A 22,530-nucleotide genomic window follows, 5' to 3' on the forward strand; every position below is an offset into this window, starting at 1 on the left:
CAAGTGCCACTTTTTGAAAATTTTATTGGAAACTAGGGAAGCGGGGATGTTTTCTGGCAAATTACCTGTGACCAATACAACAAATTACAATTTGTTGACCTCTACAAACTGATGCAAAGCAAGACCCTCTGCACCTTACCCTTTAAAACACTTTCACAAGTTTCAGATCAGCACCGAGTCCCTGAAGGATGTTGCAGTCTCCATGGGAATTTGGTCTTGATTTGTTTACTTTGAACCCAACATTTATCATCATTTGCAGTGAAGGCAAATGTCAACAAAGTTCCTTTTAAAAAAACACACCAAAAGAGTTGGACTTCATACTCATGAACGTCATATTGCCATCTCTTGGTCAACCAATTTTCTTTTCAGTGTCTCCTTCCTTCAAATTGAACAATAACAAAGCTGCAAACTGACACCAGTACTTCAGTACATTACATTTTTCTTCTTCTGAGCTTTATTTCCAAATACTCACAGTTCTCAATTGCAAGGAATAATGTCCCTATGGGGTGTCTATTTTAAAAATCATTTACACGTTGTGCTCAAGATGGCTCTGAACCTTTTACAGGGTTGTACTATTCCCTGAAACAATGCAAAAGACCTTTAGGTCCCGCAGTGATTTTTTGTATTGTTGTATGGCAACAATAAATATATCTAAACATAACACTGCTAATAGAGCAGGGTCAAAAACCAGTGCAGACTCCTATAAATCCAAACCACATGGCTCCATAACCTGAACAATGGATTGGTACATGTTTCCTTGTCTCTGGGCCTCAGAGAAGTAAACTCCCTACTCTTAGCCCTTCCTCACCAGCACATTACCGACACTGAGGGACTTCTGGCCTCCTCCTCCAGACTTAAGGTTTTTTATTTTATTTTACGCAAAACATTTTATTTAACTCAAGAAAGGACAAGTGTAGTAAGCGGGACTACACACACACACACACACCATTCCTCCTAGACGCTGGCAGGACTTGGCCAGGAAGGGGGAGAAATCGCTAGTTGTTGCAAATCACAAGCCAAACGGTAAAGCTGCCACCACCTCCTTTCCTGGACCACCCTCGAATGGGGTTCAAGGAGGGGAACCCCCCTTCAATATTTACTGGATTTGCTCAGCCCTGAGTCACTTTACCGTGACGCAGACAGAAATTCAACAGGTAGGTGTCCAAACGGTAAGCACTAGTTTAGCTTCCCCGAGCAAAGGCACAGAGTACAAAATACAAAAAGTCCTTTTCCACATTTATTGAAAAGGCCACTCGAAAAGTTGCACATCTCTTAGAAGGTTACAAACAAAAAATAAAAACATTGTAAAGTATGACTAGCTAAAACCATACTCACACAGCAACAATAGTTCAAAACACAGCAGAGTTGACACAGCAGAGTCCTTTCACTGGTCAAACGCCCCCAGGTGAAGTACCAAGGCAAGATGTTCTGCCCTTTGCATCTGAATTCCTAAATCCTTTATCCTTGAAAACCCATGTGGAGGACAGGTTAGGGACCAATCATTTCTTCAAGTTAATTGCCAATTTACCAATGGCTGTACCAATGGCTGTATACCCGCCCACCTGTGGGGAAGGGAGGGCGGATACTCCTGATTGTCAGGAGACCAGCACAGCTGAACTTTGTTTAGATTCAGAGACCTTAAGATCAAAAGGCTCTTCCTCCGTTCCCAGGCCTCTCTTACCGTACCAGGCTCCCAAGTTGTAAATTACTTGATAGCCTCCTGTGCCTTTTTACAACCCTATCTACACTCAGGCCCCAGCTGTGCCGGGGTCTGCAGCAAATCAGATAACATCCTGCCTAGAGTCAAGATGCACCAGTAATTGACTCACACTTCTAGAGACAGAGAGTTTTACTTTTAAAGAGACCAAGCACCCATTCCCCATAAGGCCACAATCTTATCTCTCCCACAATGCCTCACTCCTGCGTGAACCAGTGCTTGACATACCAAGATTTCCCAACTTCACTACAACAAGAGGATCTAATGAAGTTTTCTTTAAGAGCGGACACACCACTGCTTCCTTCAGCTCCCCTAGGAATGTCCCCGAGCCAAGGGACAAATTGATAATTTCAACCAGGGGGATCCGCGTGACGTCTGGGCACGCCCTAATCAGCCAAGACGGGCACGGGTCAAGGGGGCAAGTGGTGGGCCTGGCAGCTCAGAGGAATCTATCCACATCAGCAGGGAGTATCCGATCGAAATGGTCCAACACTGGAGCCGAAGACAGTGTTTAAACGGAATGTTTACCTCTATCTTTGTAGCTCTGTAAAGAAGAAGACTTGGGCAGGCCAGCTTTCAAGGCATGGATGGGCAGGCCTGAGGAATCTTCTTGCAAGTAGATCACAGTTTTATGCCCTGAAAACGCCCCCAAGGCATTCAGGTGTATGAACTATGGAACACTTATCCTCCATTTCCAGTTTCTCAATGACTTGACCTCCTCATGGCCATGAGTTTCCACAGGACTATGCGAGGAGAAATTTCATCTTATTGCTCAAGAGCTCATCACCATCAATTACCTCAGTTCCTGTGCGAAATACAGCTGCCATTTTGGAAAGTGCAAACAGCTCACCCGCAACAGTTGACACTATTCATCAATTATTTTTAGCCCCCTTCTTAGATATAGAAGAAGAATTAGCAATAACTGAACAACCAGACCTTGCTCCCTCTATAAATATGAATGGCAAAGCACAATTGAGCATTCTGACTCCCTGTTGGAACTACACGAGCACCTTGCTGTGTGCTGACAGAGTAATTTCCAAGTATACCATTTTCACAATGTAACGAGGGAATGTAGAAAATTGATGTCTCTGATAGTGCTTGAAAACTCATCATTTCTATTTTGGATAAGTTAAGCTCCTAGTCCTCATGGCTGAGGCAAAACTGCAAGTGGGGAAACCCAGCCAGATGGTTGGGTATTATTATTATTATTATTATTATTATTATTATTATTATTATTATTATTATTATTATTTCTTCCAGTTTCTGAGAAAAGAGGATGCTTAGTGGGGCTTTTGTTGGCCAATATCCTGCATATTCTAGCATTTTCTATAGTCCTCATCTCCACATCTCTCCCTACATAGGTCATTCACATAGGTCATTTTCCACACACGCTTTGTCAACTAAGCTGCAGTTTCCAGTATCTTTTTCATGGTCTGCCGTTCTTCGTTAACGGGATAATAATTTTGTGCTGCTCAATACCGTCAAGTCTGGCCTCCCTTCAGTTATATATTAAGTTCATTGGTGGTCCCAGAAGTGATTTCTCTCTCACAAACATCTGAAACGCATCCTACATATTTTTGACCTGGGTGCTTTATCGTTGCTTTAAAACTGCAGCCCTGCTGCCGCATAATCTTGGCGTATGCAGAACTTTTTCATTAGCAAATGGTGGGAAATAGCTTTGTTTTCTTCTATTTTCTCTTCTGTTGCTGTGCTGCAGATATCTTATTTATAGGTACTTCCTGCTTCCGACCAGCTTGAAAACGCCCTTCTTCCTGTTTCGGCTTTTTCCAATTATCTGGATGCATAGGAGACACAACCGGAAGAGAGCTTCAGCTCCCACACTTCCTGCCACACAACTCACTTGTAACCACACCGTCTCTTTGTGTATCACAGGGAATTAAACCGTATGATGGTGGGGGAACGGGGAGCAGAAAGCTCTCTAATGAGGTGACACCACCATGAGAGAACTTCAGCTACTGCATCCAACTGTCCACTGTGAGGACAGGATGTTGGACCTGACTAGCTCAGTTGGTTAGAGTGCAGCGCTGATAACGCCACGGTTGCAAGTTCAATCCCCGTATGGGGCAGCTGCATATTCCTGCCTTGCACGGAGTTGGACTAGATGATCCTCAGGATCCCTTCCAACTCTACAATTCTAAGACCAGATGGGCCACTGGCCTTCTGATTCAGTAGGGCTGTTTTCATGTTCTTATGGGAAAATACTGTGCATCTTGTCTTGCTTATCACAGCCCAGTTGTAACTACACTAGGTCATAGTATTGGTTAAAGTAATTCCGGTCCACTGAAATGCATTTACATTATTCTCCTCAGCTAGCATGTGTGTTTCTTAATATAAGGGGTGTGGGGGGGGGGGAGAATACACTAACCACAGCTGCTTGCATACTAAGGATTGCAGAACAGAATCTGTCCTTTTCCCCCTATTTCTGAAGAAGGCTGAGCACTTCCGCTTTCAGGGGCGGGGGTTAAGTTATCGCCAGTGAGCTTTGAAGATTCTCTTTCCTGCCAGAAACTTGTGAGAGTATCTTGAGGCCTCTGGGAGAGATTGGCTACCCTTTACCTCCCTCCAACTTCAGCAGAGAATAGAAGCAGAATCATGAGACCGTTGAGGGTGTTGTCTTTCCTGGGCTGGGTGCTAATTTCAGGTAAAGAAGAGAAAAATGCTACGTCAAGGCCACAGATCTTGAACCATAAGGAGGAAGTCTGCCAAAATGCATGGGATGTCACTACTGAAAGTCCAGAGACAGAAGACTCGAGAGACAAAGGGTGGAAAGCAAAAGGTAAACATGCTATTTCTGTTGCAAACATGCTATTTCTGTTGCAAACTGGCATAGCAATCTTTTGCATGTGCATATACCCAAATAACTACTTTGGAATCTTACTGCGTATATGTAAGCATATGACCATATGACATGATGCCCTGATTTGTGGTTGGCTGCTGGCACAAGTTGCTGAATTGGTTGGCATGCCCATTTTCAAAAATTCCTTGTTTTTCCCGGTGAATTCGAAAAACTGTTTGGTGCCATGCTTAGGGGCAAAGAAGCTCACCTCAGAATACAGTTGCGCATTACAAGACAAACATTTCCAAACTTCATAACCAACATTAAACTATGACAATTCTGAAATTTCCACAAGGTGAGAAAATATGCTGGTAAATATCTATGGTCGCAAATTGTGTGTCTGTGTATCTCTCTCTCTCTCTCTCTCTCTCTCTCTCTCTCTCTCTCTCACACACACACACACACACACACACACACACAGTAAAGAGACTATCCAATAATACAATAATGCCCGAAACGAGAACTTCTGTCCTAAATGATGCAGCCTGAACAGCCTTTGCGTTTTAATGCAGATACTTTGGTACCCTCCTACTAATATCCACAAGCTGGTTTGCCCAAAGGCGCTTGGTGCAAAGGCCATTCACAGGAAAAGCAGGGCCAGAGCCTCTCACAGAGGCTATGGGGAGAACAATTTTGTGAATGCTTGTTGCAGAGACGTGGAAAGAGTTGTCTTGTAATAAATGGCCTGGCTTGACTGCAGTGCTGCACACCTGTCAAGGACTGGACTGAGGAGGAATGGTGGAGACTGTCCCCTCCTCCTGCACTTCCCAGAGAAGAGGGAGACAGTATAGATTTAGAACAGTGGTTTGCAGAAGGTTATAGTTCAGAGGCTGCAGAGGGGAGAAGCTGGGAAATATTGGGAGAGGAGCAGGAGGGGGAGGAAGCATCACCAGGGGAGAGACAGCTGACAGACTCAGTGTCTTTGGAAAGCATGCCAGACCCCCCCCCCTCTCCCAGGTCCAGGCAGGCACTGAGAGTAGAACAGAAAGCTCAGAGGCAGAAAGCACAGATCAGCTGATGACGTATAATAGGAGAGATGGAGTGGTGGGACTTTACTCAGAGCAACACCATTATCCAAGAGGCAGCATTATGCATATCTCTCTCTGTGAATATTGAATAAAATACCTTGGTAAGAACTTCTTGTTTTCCCCATTTCTGGCTGCCAGCCATGAGGGAGGGGGATTGGATTCCCTGTAGCCTGACAACAGCAGCAACATGGTGTCAACCTGATTGACTCCAATGAAGGATTCTCTTTCTTTCCCCCAGAGACATCGCCACTGACCGGTCCAGTTGAAGTGCATGGATTTGAAGGGAAATCTCTCTCTTTGTGCTGCCATTATCAACACACCTTTGAAGATAACACTAAGAGTTGGTGCAAAACAAAAGAAGGCATATTTTTGTCTTCATGCGAAAGTTTAATATCATCAGATGGAAAAGTTAACATGGGCAGATTCTCCCTCAGAGAGAATAAGAAAGAGCACTACTTTCAAGTGACCATGGACAATTTGAATCTGGATGATTCCGGTGTTTATCAGTGTGTTATAGAGCGTTTCTTGCCCAATATCAGACACAGGGTGAACGTGACAGTTACTCCAGGTAAATGCTTCTCCTCCTCTCCTTGTTTGTAATGACAGAAATGCAGGAATGAGGAAATGGAGAAAGAAAACCTCTCCAGAACATCAATGAATAGATGAAATCCTTCTCTTCATGCAGTAAAATACAGAATGCTGTTGATACAGCAGAGGAACTATGACCACAATTTTTGCTGATTCTTTTTTGTTTTTTTGCCCTTTGCCCCCCCCCCTCAGATCCAGAAGGAAAGTTATCAACTACAGAAACACTGGAATTTATCACCTCTGTAGTAAAGTCTACCCACAGCCCAGATCCTACAGAGTGAGTATTTGAGTTCCTTTTCTATAACCATGTGAAGGGCTTTCTATGTAGGACCCACTTTTAATCTCCCCCTTTTGTCGCTGACCACTGAAATATAAGAACCCTGCAGCTAATCTCTCCCAGATTAACTGGGGAATAGATGCCTGTGAATATCTGTCCAAAATATGGTATTTATACTGATGTAATGGACAGCAGATGTTTCCCACAGAGGAACCTGTGGTACTGGGCACTTTTGAGAATCCCAGGTCTGAGGAAATTGCTACAACTGTTTGATTTTCATGTTGCTGCCCCGTGCTGTTGTTTGAACAGAAATTGGCTTTGGTTTTTACTATTCCATGCTTGTAGGGTTGGGAACACTTCTACTTCTATGACTTGCAGACTGATGGAGTAGAGCATTTTTGCAGCCCACTGAAGGAACTTAGAAACTGGGACTGGCAATGCTTAATCTGCATGATCTGGTGTCTCTTGACAGTCCCTTCAGTATCTGCTCTTGCGGGGGTTATGTTTGCAAGAATTATGACTGAGCAACAACAACAAAAGGCACAAGTATGTGTATGTCTAAAAGGGATGCGGGTGGCGCTGTGGGTTAAACCACAGAGCCTAGGACTTGCTGATCAGAAGGTCGGCGGTTCGAATCCCCGCGACGGGGTGAGCTCCCGTTGCTTGGTCCCTGCTCCTGCCAACCTAGCAGTTCAAAAGCATGTCAAAGTGCAAGTAGATAAATAGGTACTGCTCTGGTGGGAAGGTAAACGGTGTTTCCGTTTGCTAATCTGGTTCGCCAGAAGCAGCTTAGTCATGCTGGCCACATGAACCGGAAGCTGTACGCTGGCTCCCTCGGCCAATAAAGCGAGATGAGCGCCGCAACCCCAGAATCGGTCACGACTGGACCTAATCGTCAGGGGTCCCTTTACCTTTACTTGTATGTCTATAACCCAAGAGCCCACATAAAAAAATGTAAATCATTACAATCAATACAAAAGGTTTGGTAAGCTAGAAATTTGTTTCCAAAACTTTCCGACTTATCATCAATTGCTGTGACGTTGAACGGGTGGGAGCCACCCACCACAAACCCTTTTCCAAGGCCATTAATTACAACAGAAGCAATTCATAAATTAATTACAGTATTGCTGTTAATGATAATGATGATCAGTAACAAATTACCGTACATCATAAGGTACATGACTAAAACAAGCTGTATCTGTTGGGGAATCATGTATATAATGTTACACTCTCCAATCTGATTGACTTTTGGGGGGTTTGCTCCCATTTTAACATCTCTGAAAAAGAGCAGTGCAGACCTCTGTGCACATTATCCATATCATCTTCTCTTTTCATCCTGGGTCAACATGACAATCTGGGCCAGTCCGGATGACGATGGTAATTTTGAAGGCGTTTCAATCACATCAAAATATCTGCTTGGATTCTTGCAAAAGAAAATCCCTTCCCTATGTATCATTTTTGGGGAGGGAGGAGGAATCAGAGATTGACAGCACAACCCTGTGCATGTCTGACTAAGGTTGGATTGAGTTCAGTGAGACTGACTCCCAAGAATCAATAAAATAAACAAGTGGAACAAAGTTGCATATTATGTAAGAAGTATGTATTTTTTAAATGAAATGGCCATTGTTGAAATGGCTAATGGAAATATGTGACATTTGATATTCTATTATTTTTTCTTTTGCCAGGACCCCCCCAGAATCAAAGCTCTACATTTTGATATATAGTATCATTCCACTATTTATTCTTGTCTTACTTGCAACTGTGGTGCTGCTTGTGATGTCAAGGAAGACGAAAACAGGTCAGAGCGATGCTGTATTCTTTGTTTATTCCTGAGGACGCTTCCTTTCTACTTGAATTTTATTCCGCATAAACCTAACACAAGAGCTCTGTTAAACAATTCACCTCTGAATGTCACCTGTTTGTAAAACTAAGAGGCAACAATCCTCTGCACACATACTGTATTTTTCTGTGTATAAGACTAGGGTTTTCACCTCAAAAATAATGTCCAAAATTTGGGGGTGTCTTAAACACAGATAGATCTCCCCCCCCATTTTCTTAAATTTGAGTCCCCAAAAATAGGGGGCGTCTTATAGATGGAAAAATATGGTACTTAGGAGTAAGCTTCATTGGACACAGTAGAACCTGCTTCCAAGTAAACATGCATCAGTCTACAGAGCCTCCAACTGGGGGTGGGGGAAACCACATAACAGTGGGAGGTATTCAACTAAATTTTCATGCTGGTGACATGGGACTCCTCTTCCACCACTGGTCCCCCTTGCTGCCCCAAAATCTGTTCTGGAAGAGTGGAGGGAAGCCCCAGAACAGATAGGGCATGTGCAGTGGGAGAATGTTCTGTTGCACAAAGATAAATACTTGTACTGATGGAGTCTTTAGAACTAGCTTAGATACAACCGATTGAGAGGGTGCAATATGAAGAAGGGAGAGACTCAGACAAATATTAAGGCCCAAGCTTCTTGGAATCTTAAGAGGGGCCTGAGTGACAGGGAGCAAACTGAGAAGCCACATGGCTGGCAGTAGTGATTAGCAATATTTCAGGCTTTGTGGTCGTAGGGCTGCAAATCTAGGTGCACTTACCTTGGAATAAGCCCACTGAACTCAACGGGACTTGCTTCTGAGTACATAGGCCTAGGATTATTTGTCTGTTTGTTTATTATTTATATACCACCCTTCATCGAAAGCTCTCAGGGAGGTTCATAAAATAAAAGCACAGAATAAATATTCAGTATAATCTCCAGTAGGTGTAATTCCAGTGCGGAATTTCAGTCAAGCAGATTTTTCTTACCACCTAACCTGTTGTTGCAGTTGCTTAGTTTGACCTACCTGATTTCCAATTGATGCATCCATTTCAGAATCACATTTTCAGAGAAAAGAGGAGCTAAGTCTACCAGAAAGGGTAAGGCAAAAATCTCACATCACTCCATGATAAGATTTTTTATTAATATTATTTATAAAATAAATATTTATATACCACTATGTCGTGAAAAATACATGAAAGTGGTTTGCCGCAATATACAAGGCACATTAATGCAATCACAATAAGTAGCACCAGAACAGTCTAAAATTCTTATTTCTGAGAAGTGGAATAGTAGTACTGAGGAGCAATGAGGAAGATCTTCAGATGTGGTGAAAGTCAGTCTTAAAATACCACAATGTGGTATCACAGCTGTGGGTTAACCAGCCTCATATACCAAACATGCTTAAGTCTACTTAATACATGAAGGGGTTAATAGCATAGAGCAGAGTTTTCCAGCCTGTGTTGCGTCGGCTGCAGTGTATCACGCGAATACTCCCTGTGCTCCTCCCAGGGCTAGAAAGGGCTGAGTCTAACCTCCAGTTTGCTAGTGAAACTGAATTACTGTGTTGCAAAATGATACATGTCTAAAAAGTGTGTCACCAACATGAAAAGTTTTGAAAGCTCTGTCATAGAGTAAGTAAGCTGTCCTGCCAGCCTTAGCCAAGTCCACTTCCCCTCACCTTGGGAGTTCCCTCCCCGGTCTACCTGAGAAGCTCAACTTGTGAAGAGGTTCCAAACTGGTTGCTCCAGCTCCAACCTCATGGCTCTCATCAGCCATTCCTGATAACTTTCACCACTTTGGAACTAAACTAAATTTAGCCTGCACAACCTTTTCTGAACGCTGTATGGGGAGGCACATGAATCAGACCTTTGAACAGTTTGTAAGTAAGCAAATGTTTAACTTACCAAACATGTGGTCTTTTCCTATCTTGGGGGAAGAGGGAACTCACAAGGGCATATTTTAAAGGTCTAACCATTTATATTTCCATGCTGCATATTTTGTGATTTTTAACTCTCTGCTGGCACTCAGGAATTCTCCTTTATATACCTCTTTTTCCTTGACCACCAGCAACAGTGCATCTGCTAATATAGCCAAGATTTCAGCATACATTAGGCCTCATTCTTGAAAAGTTTGTTTGTTTGTTTTTTATAATATTTTATTAGGTTTTAACAATAGAAAAGTTTAGAAAAATACAAAACCGAAAAAGATACAAAATTACAAAATACAAAAATACAGACATTAAACACAAAAAAGAAAAAGAAAAAAAACATATAAAAGAAAACAAAAATTCCCTCTTTCTTAATTTCTCATGTTTAGTTAACTTATTTTCCTGACTTCCTCACGTCTCCCATTTTTGTATCCCTTTTAGAAATTGGTTCAGCAAGTTCATGTCCTATTAGTTTATCTATTATTAGTCCAATCTTACATTTTACCTTGTTGCTAGAACCCCTGCAATTCATTTCAATGTCATCAGCATTCAAAAATTTTACAATATTTATGCAAATAAGTTTTAAATTTCCTCCAATCTTCTTCCACCAACTCTTCTCCCTGGTCTCAGATTCTGCCAGTCATTTCCACCATCTCCATATAGTCTATTAGTTGCATCTGCCATTCTTCCAAGGTGGGTAGGTCTTGTGTCTTCCAATGCTTTGCGATGAGAATTCTTGCTGCTGCTGTAGTATACATAAAGAAAGTTCTATCCTTCTTTAACACCGATTGGCCAACTATGCCTAGGAGAAAGGCCTCTGGTTTCTTCGGGAAAGTATATTTAAATACCTTTTTCAGTTCGTTATATATCATTTCCCAGAAAGCCTTGATCGTTGGGCACGTCCACCAAAGGTGAAAAAATGTACCTTCAATTTCTTTACATTTCCAACATTTGTTATCGGGCAAGTGGTATATTTTTGCAAGCTTGACTGGAGTCATGTACCACCTGTACATCATTTTCATAATATTCTCTCTTAGGGCATTGCATGCCGTGAATTTAATCCTGGTGGTCCACAACTTTTCCCAGTCAGCAAACATAATATTATATCCTATATCTTGTGCCCATTTTATCATTGCAGATTTTACCGTTTCTTCCTCAGTATTCCATTTCAACAGCAGATTATACATTCTTGAAAGTATCTTAGCATTGGGTTCTAACATTCTTGAAAAGTTCGTTCTTGGTGGCATGTTTGCAATTTGGCTGGCTGGCAGAAATCTTACTGAGTACCAAGTTAGGGTCATGTCAGATGAGTACAAAGCTCCCCTTCTGTGACTTGTTTTCAAAACTGTGTTTACTTCCCCTCTCACAGATGCCTACCCACAATACTGAAGATACTCAGAATGAGAACACCATTTCTGACCAGCCCCCAGACCATAATGAGACGGGACTCTACAGGATTGTTAAGGTCCTTCCTGAAAATGACTATGAAGAGATTCACTCCCAGGAAAAGGTAGGAAGAAAATGAATGCTGTAACCAGCATCTTTATTAGCCACTGCCATCTGTTTGCGCCAGTATGGGCCTTCGGTCTCATTCAGCAGGGCTCTTACCTACAGACTCCCTGAGGCTTGTTGTATACTTGTTAGCATTTCTAATCTAATTCTCTTTCAGACTTCAGAGGAGCAAAATGAGGTGTCTTATGCCAGCCTGGATATTTCAGATCATCATGGTCACGTCTACAACAACATAAATCTCTCCAGGCCAGCCCACCCAGAGACACCTGCTCAGGAGGTCTTTTATACAGAGGTGAAACCTGACCATTAAATATATATATATAGAAATCCAAAAGTGTTTCTCTCAGTGCACTGTCTTGTGGGTTTTATTATCCAGGCTCCAGACCACTTCTCTAGCTCAGAGACCCTTCCCCTTTAAAAGAGTAACTTGCAATAAAATGAGGTTGAATCACTGCTCTGCTTCAACAAAACCAGCTGCTGGAGAACTGGAAAATGACAGCAGATCCTACTCTTACAGTAAAAGGAAAATGATGGATCTGCATTAGCTGCAACCACATACGGTGAGAAAGCATATGCCAGAGAGGTAAATATAATTTGAGCAGGGAGGGAGGCTTTAATGTACCTTAATTCATGACTATATGCTGTTTATTTGCAGAATACCTTCCCCAGAAAGATTTGCCTGCTGCAGCAATTTGGGCACCAGGTGCTTTTTATCCCAGGCCTTTTAATTTCAATTATATGCTTCAGTAGTGTATTAGGTCTGGACCCAAACTGATTACTCCTTGCTGGGTGTGGTGGTGTTTTCCAGCTAGTGCTTATACAGTGGTACCTCTGGTTACGTACTTAATTCATTCCAGAGGTCCGTTCTTAACCTGAAACTGTTCTTAACCTGAAGCACCACTTTAGCTAATGGGGCCTCCCGCTGCTGCCGCGCCGTGGCCGCACTATTTCTGTTCTCATCCTGAATCAAAGTTCTTAACCCGAGGTACTATTTCTGGGTTAGCGGAGTCTGTAACCTGAAGTGTCTGTAACCTGAAGTGTATGTAACCCGAGGCACCACTGTATTTATTATATACTGGTTTTGATATTTTTATGTCGGTTTCTGAGTTATTTGTATTGAGGTTATTTAACTGACCCAAATGCGTTTTTGTATTTGATTGCCTTCTGTACCCAGAGGACATAAAACAATAACAATAATCTGTATCCTAGAACTTGAATCTGCAGCATTAATTATAGGCTCTCCCGTTTAAAAAGAAACACATTTCTGCTTCTTGTGGCTACACAGCAAAGTTTGACACGGAGAAGCTTGGAAATCAACAAAGGACCTTGGGCAGGAGTTCTGGTAGTCAAAAGGAAAATATTATAGAAAGTCCAGTTGGGTGGTAGGTAACCAGATTGTCTGAAAATCTGCCATCAACTTAACTCATGAGATGCCCACAACTGCTGAAGAAATGCGCTCTGTGAATAGGCCTGCTCAGATATATTCTCACACACTTTGCCACTGGAAAACCAGAGGCGATGTTTTATTCCATCTGCCTTGTCTTGATTCTGCTCTCGCAATCCAAAAAGAAAGAAGTCGTCTCAGTAGATTTTGAAGGATTGGAGCATATACTCTTTCTGGGCATCAGAGACCTTATCAAGTGACTCCAAGGCTTTGGAACATTCTCTGCGAAGCAGGAGAGAGAGCCAGGGAGAATGCAAAAGAAAAGGAAGGTGAATAAAGACTCCCTTTGGGGGACGCCATATTTTTGAATCCGTTAATAGGATTATCCTGCCAGTTAGTAAATTACCTATCCCCAGAGAACACTCTCCCTCCCCCCACACCCCTTTTGCAATGTTTACTTGCCGTTGTAGCATTTTGCATGGGAAACCTGATGCTGAACTAAGAATCCCCATGTCAGGAATTCAAGTGCCCAGTTCCAGGACCCCAAGAGACACATTTTTAGCACACTCCATTTGCACCTGTGACTCCTTGTTATGCCCACCACATCCACATATCCAAATCCTCTATAAGGAAACTGCAGGAAGGACCAGACAAGGAAACCTCCATTCAACAAGATGTGCAGGCAGCTGAGGATGCTTCCTGGCTTATAAGAAGCGCCCTGATCAAGCTTGCCGAAGGTTCTGAGCAACTAAGAAACCTACTCTAGCTGGTTACAGACTGCCTCTGCTTCAACTTCAACTTTACAGGGGCTGCTTCTGGGATTTTTACCCCTCACCACTTATTCCCTTGTCCCTGCCTCTTAGGAGATTGCTGCTCTGATATGGCCTTCAAACAGACCTCCTGCTCCCAGGGAGTTGCATCAAGGCATGGCTTTTACCTTATTGTGCACCCCTTAACGTGCATCATAGGGATGTGGGTGGTGCTGTGGTCTAAACCACAGAGCCTAGGGCTTGCTGATCGGTAGGTCGGCGGTTTGAATCCCCGCGACGGGGTGAGCTCCCGTTGTTCGATCCCAGCTTCTGCCCACCTAGCAGTTCAAAAGCATGTCAAGTGCAAGTAGATAAATAGGTACCACTCCGGTGGAAAGGTAAACGGCATTTCCGTGCGCTGCTCTGCTTCGCCAGAAGCGGCTTAGTCATGCTGGCCACATGATCCGGAAGCTGTACGCCAGCTCACTCGGCCAGTAAAGCGAGATGAGTGATGCAACCCCAGAGTCGGCCATGACTGGACCTAATGGTCAGGGGTCCCTTTACCTTTACCTTAGAGAAACATTGCAGCTTAGTCCTGCTGGCCACATGACCCGGAAGCTGTCTGCGGACAAATGCCGGCTCCCTCCGCCTATAGAGTGTGATGAGCGCCGCAACCCCAGCGTTGTCTGCGACTAGACCTAATGGTCAGGGGTACCTTTACCTTTAATGTGCATCATACCTGGCAAGAATCCCTTGTGTCTGTGCTTTCTTCACAAGGCTCTTCCTCACATGCATGTTGTCCATCCCCAGAGTGGAAAATGCCCTGACAACCTGAGAAGAGTATGTGGGGAAACACTCAATTTACTGATCAGCAAAAGAGACACAGTCAGCAGCACAGAAGGTTCCAACCTACAGGACTCTGAACTGCCCTGATACCAACCTGTATGCGGACATCCTCACAGGTGTCTAGCTCCAGCATTTCCAACATGGCAAAGAACAAATTCTTATTGCGAATGCCAAGGACACCCTAGTGAGAGGCAGAGGAATGAAGTGTCACTTATATAAAGCAAAACAAGATGCAGAAAGGTTTTTCAAATTGGCATTTTATTATTTTTTTTAAAAAATATTTATACTTTTCAGATATATACATTTCACTGATTTTACAATCATTGTGACATTTTAAAACTTGACTTCCTTCCCCCCCCCTTTCTGCAGTTCCTTTATTTTTAATATCTTCTGCATATCCAAATTAACTTACTCATTTATTTATCTTCTTTAAATATATATTTTATTCTTAATGGTGTGCCACAACATTTAATCTGGCCATCTTTCATGATCAGAGAGCACTTTTCTTCTCACAATAATAGATGGACACGTGTATTATTATTTATTGATTTTTTTAAAATAATTCTATACTGCCCCATACCCAGAGGTCTCAGTACCACACGTATCTGAGGAGCTTCATTTCCCTAAGCAAATCTACACACAAATGTATAATCTACAAACAGGAAGTGTTAAGGGTAAACAAACAGAAATTAAATATGTGCAAGACAGAACTGCTATTGGCCAGGAAGACTACCATTCCATTGGATGGGATGTCGACCTAAAAACCTGGGAGTACTCCTGGACCACACCTTGTTATAAGATACTTTGGCCCAATAGTGTTTTGTCCAGCTTCAGCTGGTGCTCCAGTGGGGCTCATTCCTGGTAAAGTCTGACTGGCTGATTTTAATTGTGCAGCCTGAATTTGTTGCTATGTGACTGAATACCAAAAGTTATGACAGTCTGGAAGTGCCTGTATGTCTTGTAAGTATTTCTGAAGGTTCTCAAGAGCTTTAGGCCCAATAATTTCTTGGGAAAGGCAGACCCACCAACATTCACACATGCCTTGGCCATACAACTCACTTCCAAATAAGATGACTTCCAAATGCTCTGAGTGTTCCATGAAAAGTGTTCAGAAACCTCAGGTGGTGCAAAATGTAGCTGTCAAGAAGGTTGGCTGGCGTCAGTTTTGTGGAGTACATTACACTCTGGTGTTATGTGAGTTGCTCCAAGATTTGATGTTTTTGTTGGTGGGTGTTGGTTGGTGATTCTAGGCACAATTCAAAGTTCTGGTTATTAACAACAAAGCCCGAAATGGCTTGAGACCAGGAATTTCTGAGTTTGCATATGTTCATCACTGGAGACCATGTTCTGTGCCCCTTTGCCTTCAGAGCAGCCTTCCCCAGCCTGACGCCTTCCAGGTTTCTGGGCTACATACAACTCCCTTCAGCTCCAGCCAATAGTCAGGAGTGGTGAGAATTGCAGTGTAAACCAGCTGGAAGGCACTGGGTTGGGGAAAGGTGATTCAGAGACTTGGCTGCCTGGGGCATGTGGGGCTTAGGAATGTGATGGTTATGGACTTCCCTCCCTTGGGAAGGCCAGCCAGTCTTTCACCTTGGCCTTCAGGTGAGTAGTGAAGACATTCTTGGGGCTCTGGAATTATCGTAACAGTTTAATCCCAAAGGCAAGCATGCATCTTACTATGGGCAATATCTGATTTGTGTCTCTTCACTGTTGGAAGTCAGTAGAGTGGGGAGGGGGAGGTGATTTTTGGCAATCCCCCTGGAAGGTTCCAAATCCTCTGCTGCAGATGGGGCATGCAATGGGGGAAAGGAGGAATTGCTGGAAACAGCCTTCCTTCTTATTCAGCTGGTGGATATCTTCTGTCAGCAGAGTTTATCCAGTTGAACACCAATCTATGTATCCTTGCATACAGTGCGTCCCCCCTCCCCTAGAAAAAATAGGTGCCAGCGTTCACCATGAAGTTGTTACAGTAAGTGCCACACTTTTTAACAACAACGAAAAGAGGCGCCAGTATTGAGTACCCTTGAGTATCCCCTGAAAAAAAGCACTGCTTGCATAATAATAATCATAATAATAATGTACATTTTGTGATTGCAAGCTGACAGCTCCAAGGCTATGTGACTAAACCTGAAGTGTGACTTACTAATGCAATCACAGCCTTCTTTCGGATCTCATCTTTGTCATCCCTTAGCTGCCTATGGACAAAAAAAGAGGCATTTACTGACATTTCAGAGGAGAAGGAAAAAAATGTTCATATCCATGAGACACCCCCCCCCCTAAAAAGAGATATTGGTTCCACTGTGATATTATTTCTCAACAATTTGAAAGACCCCTTTTCAAATATGCCCTTCTTAGTTCAACCAAAGTGATATCCTCCTGATGCAAGCTTCCCATACCTGGATGAGAGATGCCAGAGAATAAGACAGCAGTACGAAGTGCACTTATTTGGGAATGAATTAGTGAGGTTTAGTTCTCAGTAAACATGCATAGGATCAGGTTACAAGGCTGTGTACAGATGGATGTTTTTTTTGGGGGGGGACAACAGCAGCAAGTGCCTACTTCATGGCTTCCTTTGCACTAGCCTTGAATCCACTTAATCTCAGGGTCTTGGGTTCGAGCCCCATGTTGGGCAAAAAGATTCCCGCACCGCAGGGGGTTGGACTAGATGACCCTCATGGTCCCTTCCAGCTCTATGATTCTGATCCTGTGAACAGCAGTAGTTTACAGTGCAATCCTCGCCAAGGGCCTGTTCACACTTCTGCTTGTGCCATGCCTAGAAAGCATGGGTTCCGAGCAGTTTTCCCCTTGCCCTTCTCCTTTCCCAGGGAAAACCCACTCTTTAGCAATAGGTGGGAACAAATGGCAATTTGGGGGAAACCCAAATTGCTGCCTGCTCCAGTTGAGCGCTAAAAAGCAGGCCTCCCCTGGGGGGGGGGGAGGGAAGCAGCTGAGACTCAAGAGGAAGTGTGGATAAGCCACATGCCTGCTCAGATGTAAATCCTATTGAATTCAATGTGGTTTAGTTCTAAATATGTGGGGTTAAGACTGCAGCCCCAGTAACTCTGCAAATATAATGGATAAGGGCAGAGCCTTGTTGCTGGCCTAAAGAGTCCTGTTTGATCTGTTTGGTTTTCCCCCCTAATTCCGCATTGCAGCAGACTCTTCCCATGGAGCAAAGATGACAAGATTGCAAGTAGCCTCTGGCCTAGTATATTTCAATCACTAACAGAAAAATCAGTACTTCCCCTCCTCTATTTTTAATTTGCCTCAGGAGCACATATGTGGCAAACCACCCATCCTTTCACATAGCTTCATTATATGGCAAAATCACACATTGCAATACAGTGGTACAGGGTTACAGACGCTTCAGGTTACAGACTCCGCTAACCCAGAAATAGTACCTCGGGTTAAGAACTTTACTTCAGGATGAGAACAGAAATCGTGCTGTGGCAGTGCAGTGGCAGCATTAGCTAAAGTGGTACTTCAGAACAGTTTCAGGTTAAGAACAGACCTCCAGAACAAATTAAGTTCTTAACCTGAGGTACCACTGTAAACCTATTTTCTTAAAAGCATGTTTGAGCTGAAAAAGCAGCCACGAGACTCCAGTCCAGAATATGCTATGTAACTAGAGTGCGGGTTCACACCAATGTCTTGCCAAATTTCATGTGTCATGGGTTGAAAGGAAGTTGAATGTAGCCATCACTCTTCCTGCAGTTCGGCAGATGTGGTGGGATTTCTGTAGGCGGGTTGTGAGGTTCCCCTCCACCACTTCAGTTCTGTGCAAGCAAGCCTCAGGACCAGTCCTGCTTGTTATCTGTTTAATAAAAAAGCTGCTAAACTCTGAATGGGACATGCTCTGCCTCTTAGCATCTACCTCTCCTTCTCAGGGGCAGGGGAAGAGGGGGCAGTGGGGGTGGTCTGCACTGGGTGTTACCACTGAGGGGGGTGACAAAATGCTGGGCGGCACTCACTGCAGGGCCTGCAGTGAGTAATGCGGTGGCTTGGCTGCCCACAGGCTCCACGCTGCCCCAAACAGTCCACTTGTTGCCTCCCCCTCAGTTGTAGGGCGGCTGAGTGGGAGGAAGCAGGCAGACTCCTCAGAGGCCTTGCAGACTGTCCTGCCCCGGCTTGGCTCACCCCGCGGTCAGCTGGCCTCACCCCTGGGCACAGGGCATGCGTGCCGTCCCAGGCGCCCTCTCGGCTTGCTCCGCCGCTGCTCCTTCCCACTAGGAATTGCCTTTAAAGGTGTATAAGTCCTGCAGTAACTTTGTTATAATGTTTTTTTAAAAACTCTCTAATCATCATCTGTATACAGCTTAAGACAATTTGAAATTTCATGAGCCTTAAGAATGTGGATTCTAGTAAATGAAAGTATGGTTCAAATGCTGGGTTCTGTAAAATGTGTGGGCAGGTGCAGCCCTATAGCTCCTTTTGCACCCAGGTTGCATACACACAATAAAGCACCCCCTTCCAGAATCCTGGGAACTGTAGTTTAGCACACGGAGAGCTACAATTTCCAGAACCCTTAAGAAAAATTCAGTTCCCATGATTTTTAGGAGAGGGGAAATGTGCTTTTATAGGGTGTACACAGCCTCACACCAGGTGGCACTTTTTGCGGTTTGACCCCTGCAGTTGAGAAGTGTGAAAGTTGCAGCCACCTTTAGGGTCTCTCTCACTGAAGGAAAAAAATGGAATATACATTGAATCGTTGCCTTATCTTGCAGCTTACTTCTCCACTATGTCCCAGACTCGCTTCTTTATGTTCAGTTCTTCAACAGTTGAGGCAACAGCCTGCCTCACAACCTGGGTGAAGGATGAGACACAAACCTGATATTGGCATCTAGGAATTCTGCTTTTATGCCTATTGTTTCCTTGAACCAACACCATTAACCATAGTTTCTCAGTTTGAATTCTGTGGATAACTCAGGCTGTGTAAACATTGCTGTTTACTTCAACCTCCGTGTGCTCCCACCACTGGTATTTGAAGCAGAGCAGAGTACACATTATGTTAGGGACGCAGGTGGCGCTGTGGGTTAAACAACAGAGCCTAGGGCTTGCTGAACGGAAGGTCGGCGGTTCGAATCCCCGCAACGGGGTGAGCTCCCATTGCCCGGTCCCTGCTCCTGCCAACCTAGCAGTTTGAAAGCACGTCAAAGTGCAAGTAGATAAATAGGTGCCGCTCCGACGGGAAGGTAAACGACATTTCCGTGCGCTGCTCTGGTTCGCCAGAAGGGGCTTAGTCATGCTGGCCACATGACCTGGAAGCTGTACGCTGGCTCCCTCGGCCAATAAAGCGAGATGAGCGCCGCAACTCCAGAGTCGGCCACGACTGGACCTAGTGGTCAGGGGTCCCTTTAGCTTTACACATTATGTTAGCCACAATCCATATGTATCCTGTAGTTTCTTGAGAAATACCGTATTTTTCGCTCCATTGGACGCACCGGACCATAGGACGCACAGGACCATAGGAGGGGGAGAACAGGGAAAAAATTTTTTTTCTTGTTCTCCCCCTCTAAAACTAGGTGCGTCCAAGGTACATTCACCAGAGCTTGTGGGGCTGGCGGTGGAGCGAAGCGCTGCTTTCCCCCACCGCCAGCCTCAAAGATCCCTGAAGCCTTTGGAGAGCAGCGCCCCGCTGCCCTGCAGAGGTTTGCGCGCAGCCGTCCCCAAGCTAGAGCAGCGAGATGGAGCCCTCCGTCTCACTGTTCTGGCTTGGGAACAGCCTTGCTAGCTTCTGCAGGACAGCGGGGTGAAGGCACCACGCTGCCCTACAGAGGTTTGCGCGCAGCCGTCCCCAAGCTAGAGCAGCGAGATGGAGCCCTCCGTCTCACTGTTCTGGCTTGGGAACAGCCTTGCTAGCTTCTGCAGGACAGCGGGGTGAAGGCACCACGCTGCCCTACAGAGGTTTGCGCGCAGCCGTCCCCAAGCTAGAGCAGCGAGATGGAGCCCTCCGTCTCGCTGTTCTGTCTTGGGAACTGCCTTGCTAGCTTCTGCAGGACAGCGAGGTGAAGGCACCCCGCTGCCCTACAGAGGTTTGCGCGCAGCAATCCCCAAGCTAGAGCAGTGAGACGGAGCCCTCCGTCTCGCTGTTCTGGCTTGGGAACAGCCTTGCTAGCTTCTGCAGGACAGCGGGGTGAAGGCACCCCGCTGCCCTGCAGAGGCTGTGCGGGCAGCCGTCCCCAAGCTAGAGCAGCTAGACAGAGCCCTCCGGCTCGCTGTTCTGTCTTGGGAACAGCCTTGCTAGCTTCTGCAGGACAGCGGGGTGAAGGCACCACGCTGCCCTACAGAGGTTTGCGCGCAGCCGTTCCCAAGCTAGAGCAGCGAGACAGAGCCCTCCGTCTCGCTGTTCTGGCTTGGGAACAGCCTTGCTAGCTTCTGCAGGACAGCGGGGTGAAGGCACCACGCTGCCCTACAGAGGTTTGCGCGCAGCCGTCCCCAAGCTAGAGCAGCGAGACAGAGACCTCCGTCTCGCTGTTCTGGCTTGGGAACAGCCTTGCTAGCTTCTGCAGGAAAGCGAGGTGAAGGCACCCCGCTGCCCTGGAGAGGTTTGCGCGCAGCCGTCCCCAAGCTAGAGCAGCGAGATGGAGCCCTCCGTCTCGCTGTTCTGTCTTGGGAACAGCCTTGCTAGCTTCTGCAGGACAGCGAGGTGAAGGCACCCTGCTGCCCTACAGAGGTTTGTGCGCAGCAATCCCCAAGCTAGAGCAGTGAGACGGAGCCCTCCGTCTCGCTGTTCTGGCTTGGGAACAGCCTTGCTAGCTTCTGCAGGACAGCAGGGTGAAGGCACCCCGCTGCCCTGCAGAGGCTGTGCGGGCAGCCGTCCCCAAGCTAGAGCAGCGAGACGGAGCGCTCCGCAGTGCTCCGTCTTCCTGTTCTGGCTTTGGGCTTAGCGGCGCAGCCTGCATTCACTCTATAGGACGCACACACATTTCCCCTTAATTTTTGGAGGGGAAAATGTGCGTCCTATAGAACGAAAAATACGGTATTTGTGCGTGATGCACTTGCCCTCAAACTAGCTTCCATATGATTAAAAAACATAAGCTGGGGTGTGTACATTTTTTACATCCGTTGCTTAGGCACAGATGGCATCTGAATTGAATAGGACATGATGGAGAACCAGAGAATTTGGGTATTTTAAAAGGCAAGGCAGAACTGTACTATAAAGCCTAGTTCGCAAAACTGAAAAACCAAAGGGACAGCTTTGAAAAGTTCAACATCACCAGAAAAGGTTCCTCGGACAACTTCTCCAGAAGCACATTGAACACTTCCTCCTCCAAGCCTTCCTCTTGGATGATTTCGAGCCCTATGGTGGCCAGCAGTCTTGCAGCATCAACGCGATGCTGAGGGTAAAGAGGCAAAAAACAGAACATGAACTATCCATTTAACAAACATCATGTGCTTGTGGTATTTCAACAGACTGTCCCTTCAACCTGCTCTTCATTCTGCCCCAGTAGGACTGCCACTCTTTCTTCCACTATTCACCACTTCCCATCACTTCTTTTCTAATTATGGTTTACTGATTTTCAAAGCTTACAAAAACTGTTACAACACAAAGAAGAAGAAGAAACTTAAAGAAGTAAACAAAATAAACTTCATAGGATATAGGAAAAGCTAAAAGCTTTTGTTCAGGATGCCGGTCCAAAGGCATGCATCATCAAAGGCAGGCAAGATCCATGTTAGGTAAAGGTAAAGAGACCCCGACCACTAGGTCCAGTCGTGACTGACTCTGGGGTTGCGGCGCTCATCTCGCTTTACTGGCCGAGGGAGCCGGCATGACTAAGCCGCTTCTGGTGATCCAGAGCAGCCCACGGAAACGCCATTTACCTTCCCA

The 22,530-nt window shown here is 45.0% G+C and overlaps 2 protein-coding genes across 6 annotated transcripts in view; one reads left to right on the forward strand and one right to left on the reverse strand.

Annotated features, from left to right (window-relative positions):
• Positions 1–22,530, forward strand: part of LOC308581869 (uncharacterized protein) — a 23,565-nt gene continuing 1,035 nt past the window's right edge. Inside the window, exons 1-7 of one of the 2 annotated variants that reach the window (XM_081184645.1) lie at positions 1–4,514; positions 5,841–6,170; positions 6,383–6,467; positions 8,153–8,265; positions 9,338–9,381; positions 11,581–11,721; positions 11,881–12,015. In XM_081184645.1, coding sequence (XP_081040771.1) covers positions 4,331–4,514; positions 5,841–6,170; positions 6,383–6,467; positions 8,153–8,265; positions 9,338–9,381; positions 11,581–11,721; positions 11,881–12,015 — 1,032 coding nt within the window. In that variant the 5' untranslated portion in view covers positions 1–4,330. Of the gene's footprint in view, positions 4,515–5,840; positions 6,171–6,382; positions 6,468–8,152; positions 8,266–9,337; positions 9,382–11,580; positions 11,722–11,880; positions 12,899–22,530 lie in introns of those variants that run through there. The other variant, XM_081184646.1, reaches the window with a different exon arrangement.
• Positions 13,205–22,530, reverse strand: part of HEATR9 (HEAT repeat containing 9) — a 26,902-nt gene continuing 17,576 nt past the window's right edge. For 2 of the 4 annotated variants that reach the window (XM_081184600.1, XM_081184599.1), the window contains 6 exons: positions 21,920–22,039; positions 19,432–19,505; positions 16,846–16,897; positions 14,797–14,883; positions 14,596–14,687; positions 13,205–13,389 (listed from right to left, as the gene is read on the reverse strand). In XM_081184600.1, coding sequence (XP_081040726.1) covers positions 13,305–13,389; positions 14,596–14,687; positions 14,797–14,883; positions 16,846–16,897; positions 19,432–19,505; positions 21,920–22,039 — 510 coding nt within the window. In that variant the 3' untranslated portion in view covers positions 13,205–13,304. Of the gene's footprint in view, positions 13,390–14,595; positions 14,688–14,796; positions 14,884–15,792; positions 15,949–16,845; positions 16,898–19,431; positions 19,506–21,919; positions 22,040–22,530 lie in introns of those variants that run through there. The other 2 variants (XM_081184601.1, XM_081184602.1) reach the window with 2 other exon arrangements.

The sequence above is a fragment of the Podarcis bocagei genome, assembly GCF_964188305.1.
Source record: "Podarcis bocagei genome assembly, chromosome: 2".
NCBI classification, from domain to species: Eukaryota; Metazoa; Chordata; class Lepidosauria; order Squamata; family Lacertidae; genus Podarcis; species Podarcis bocagei.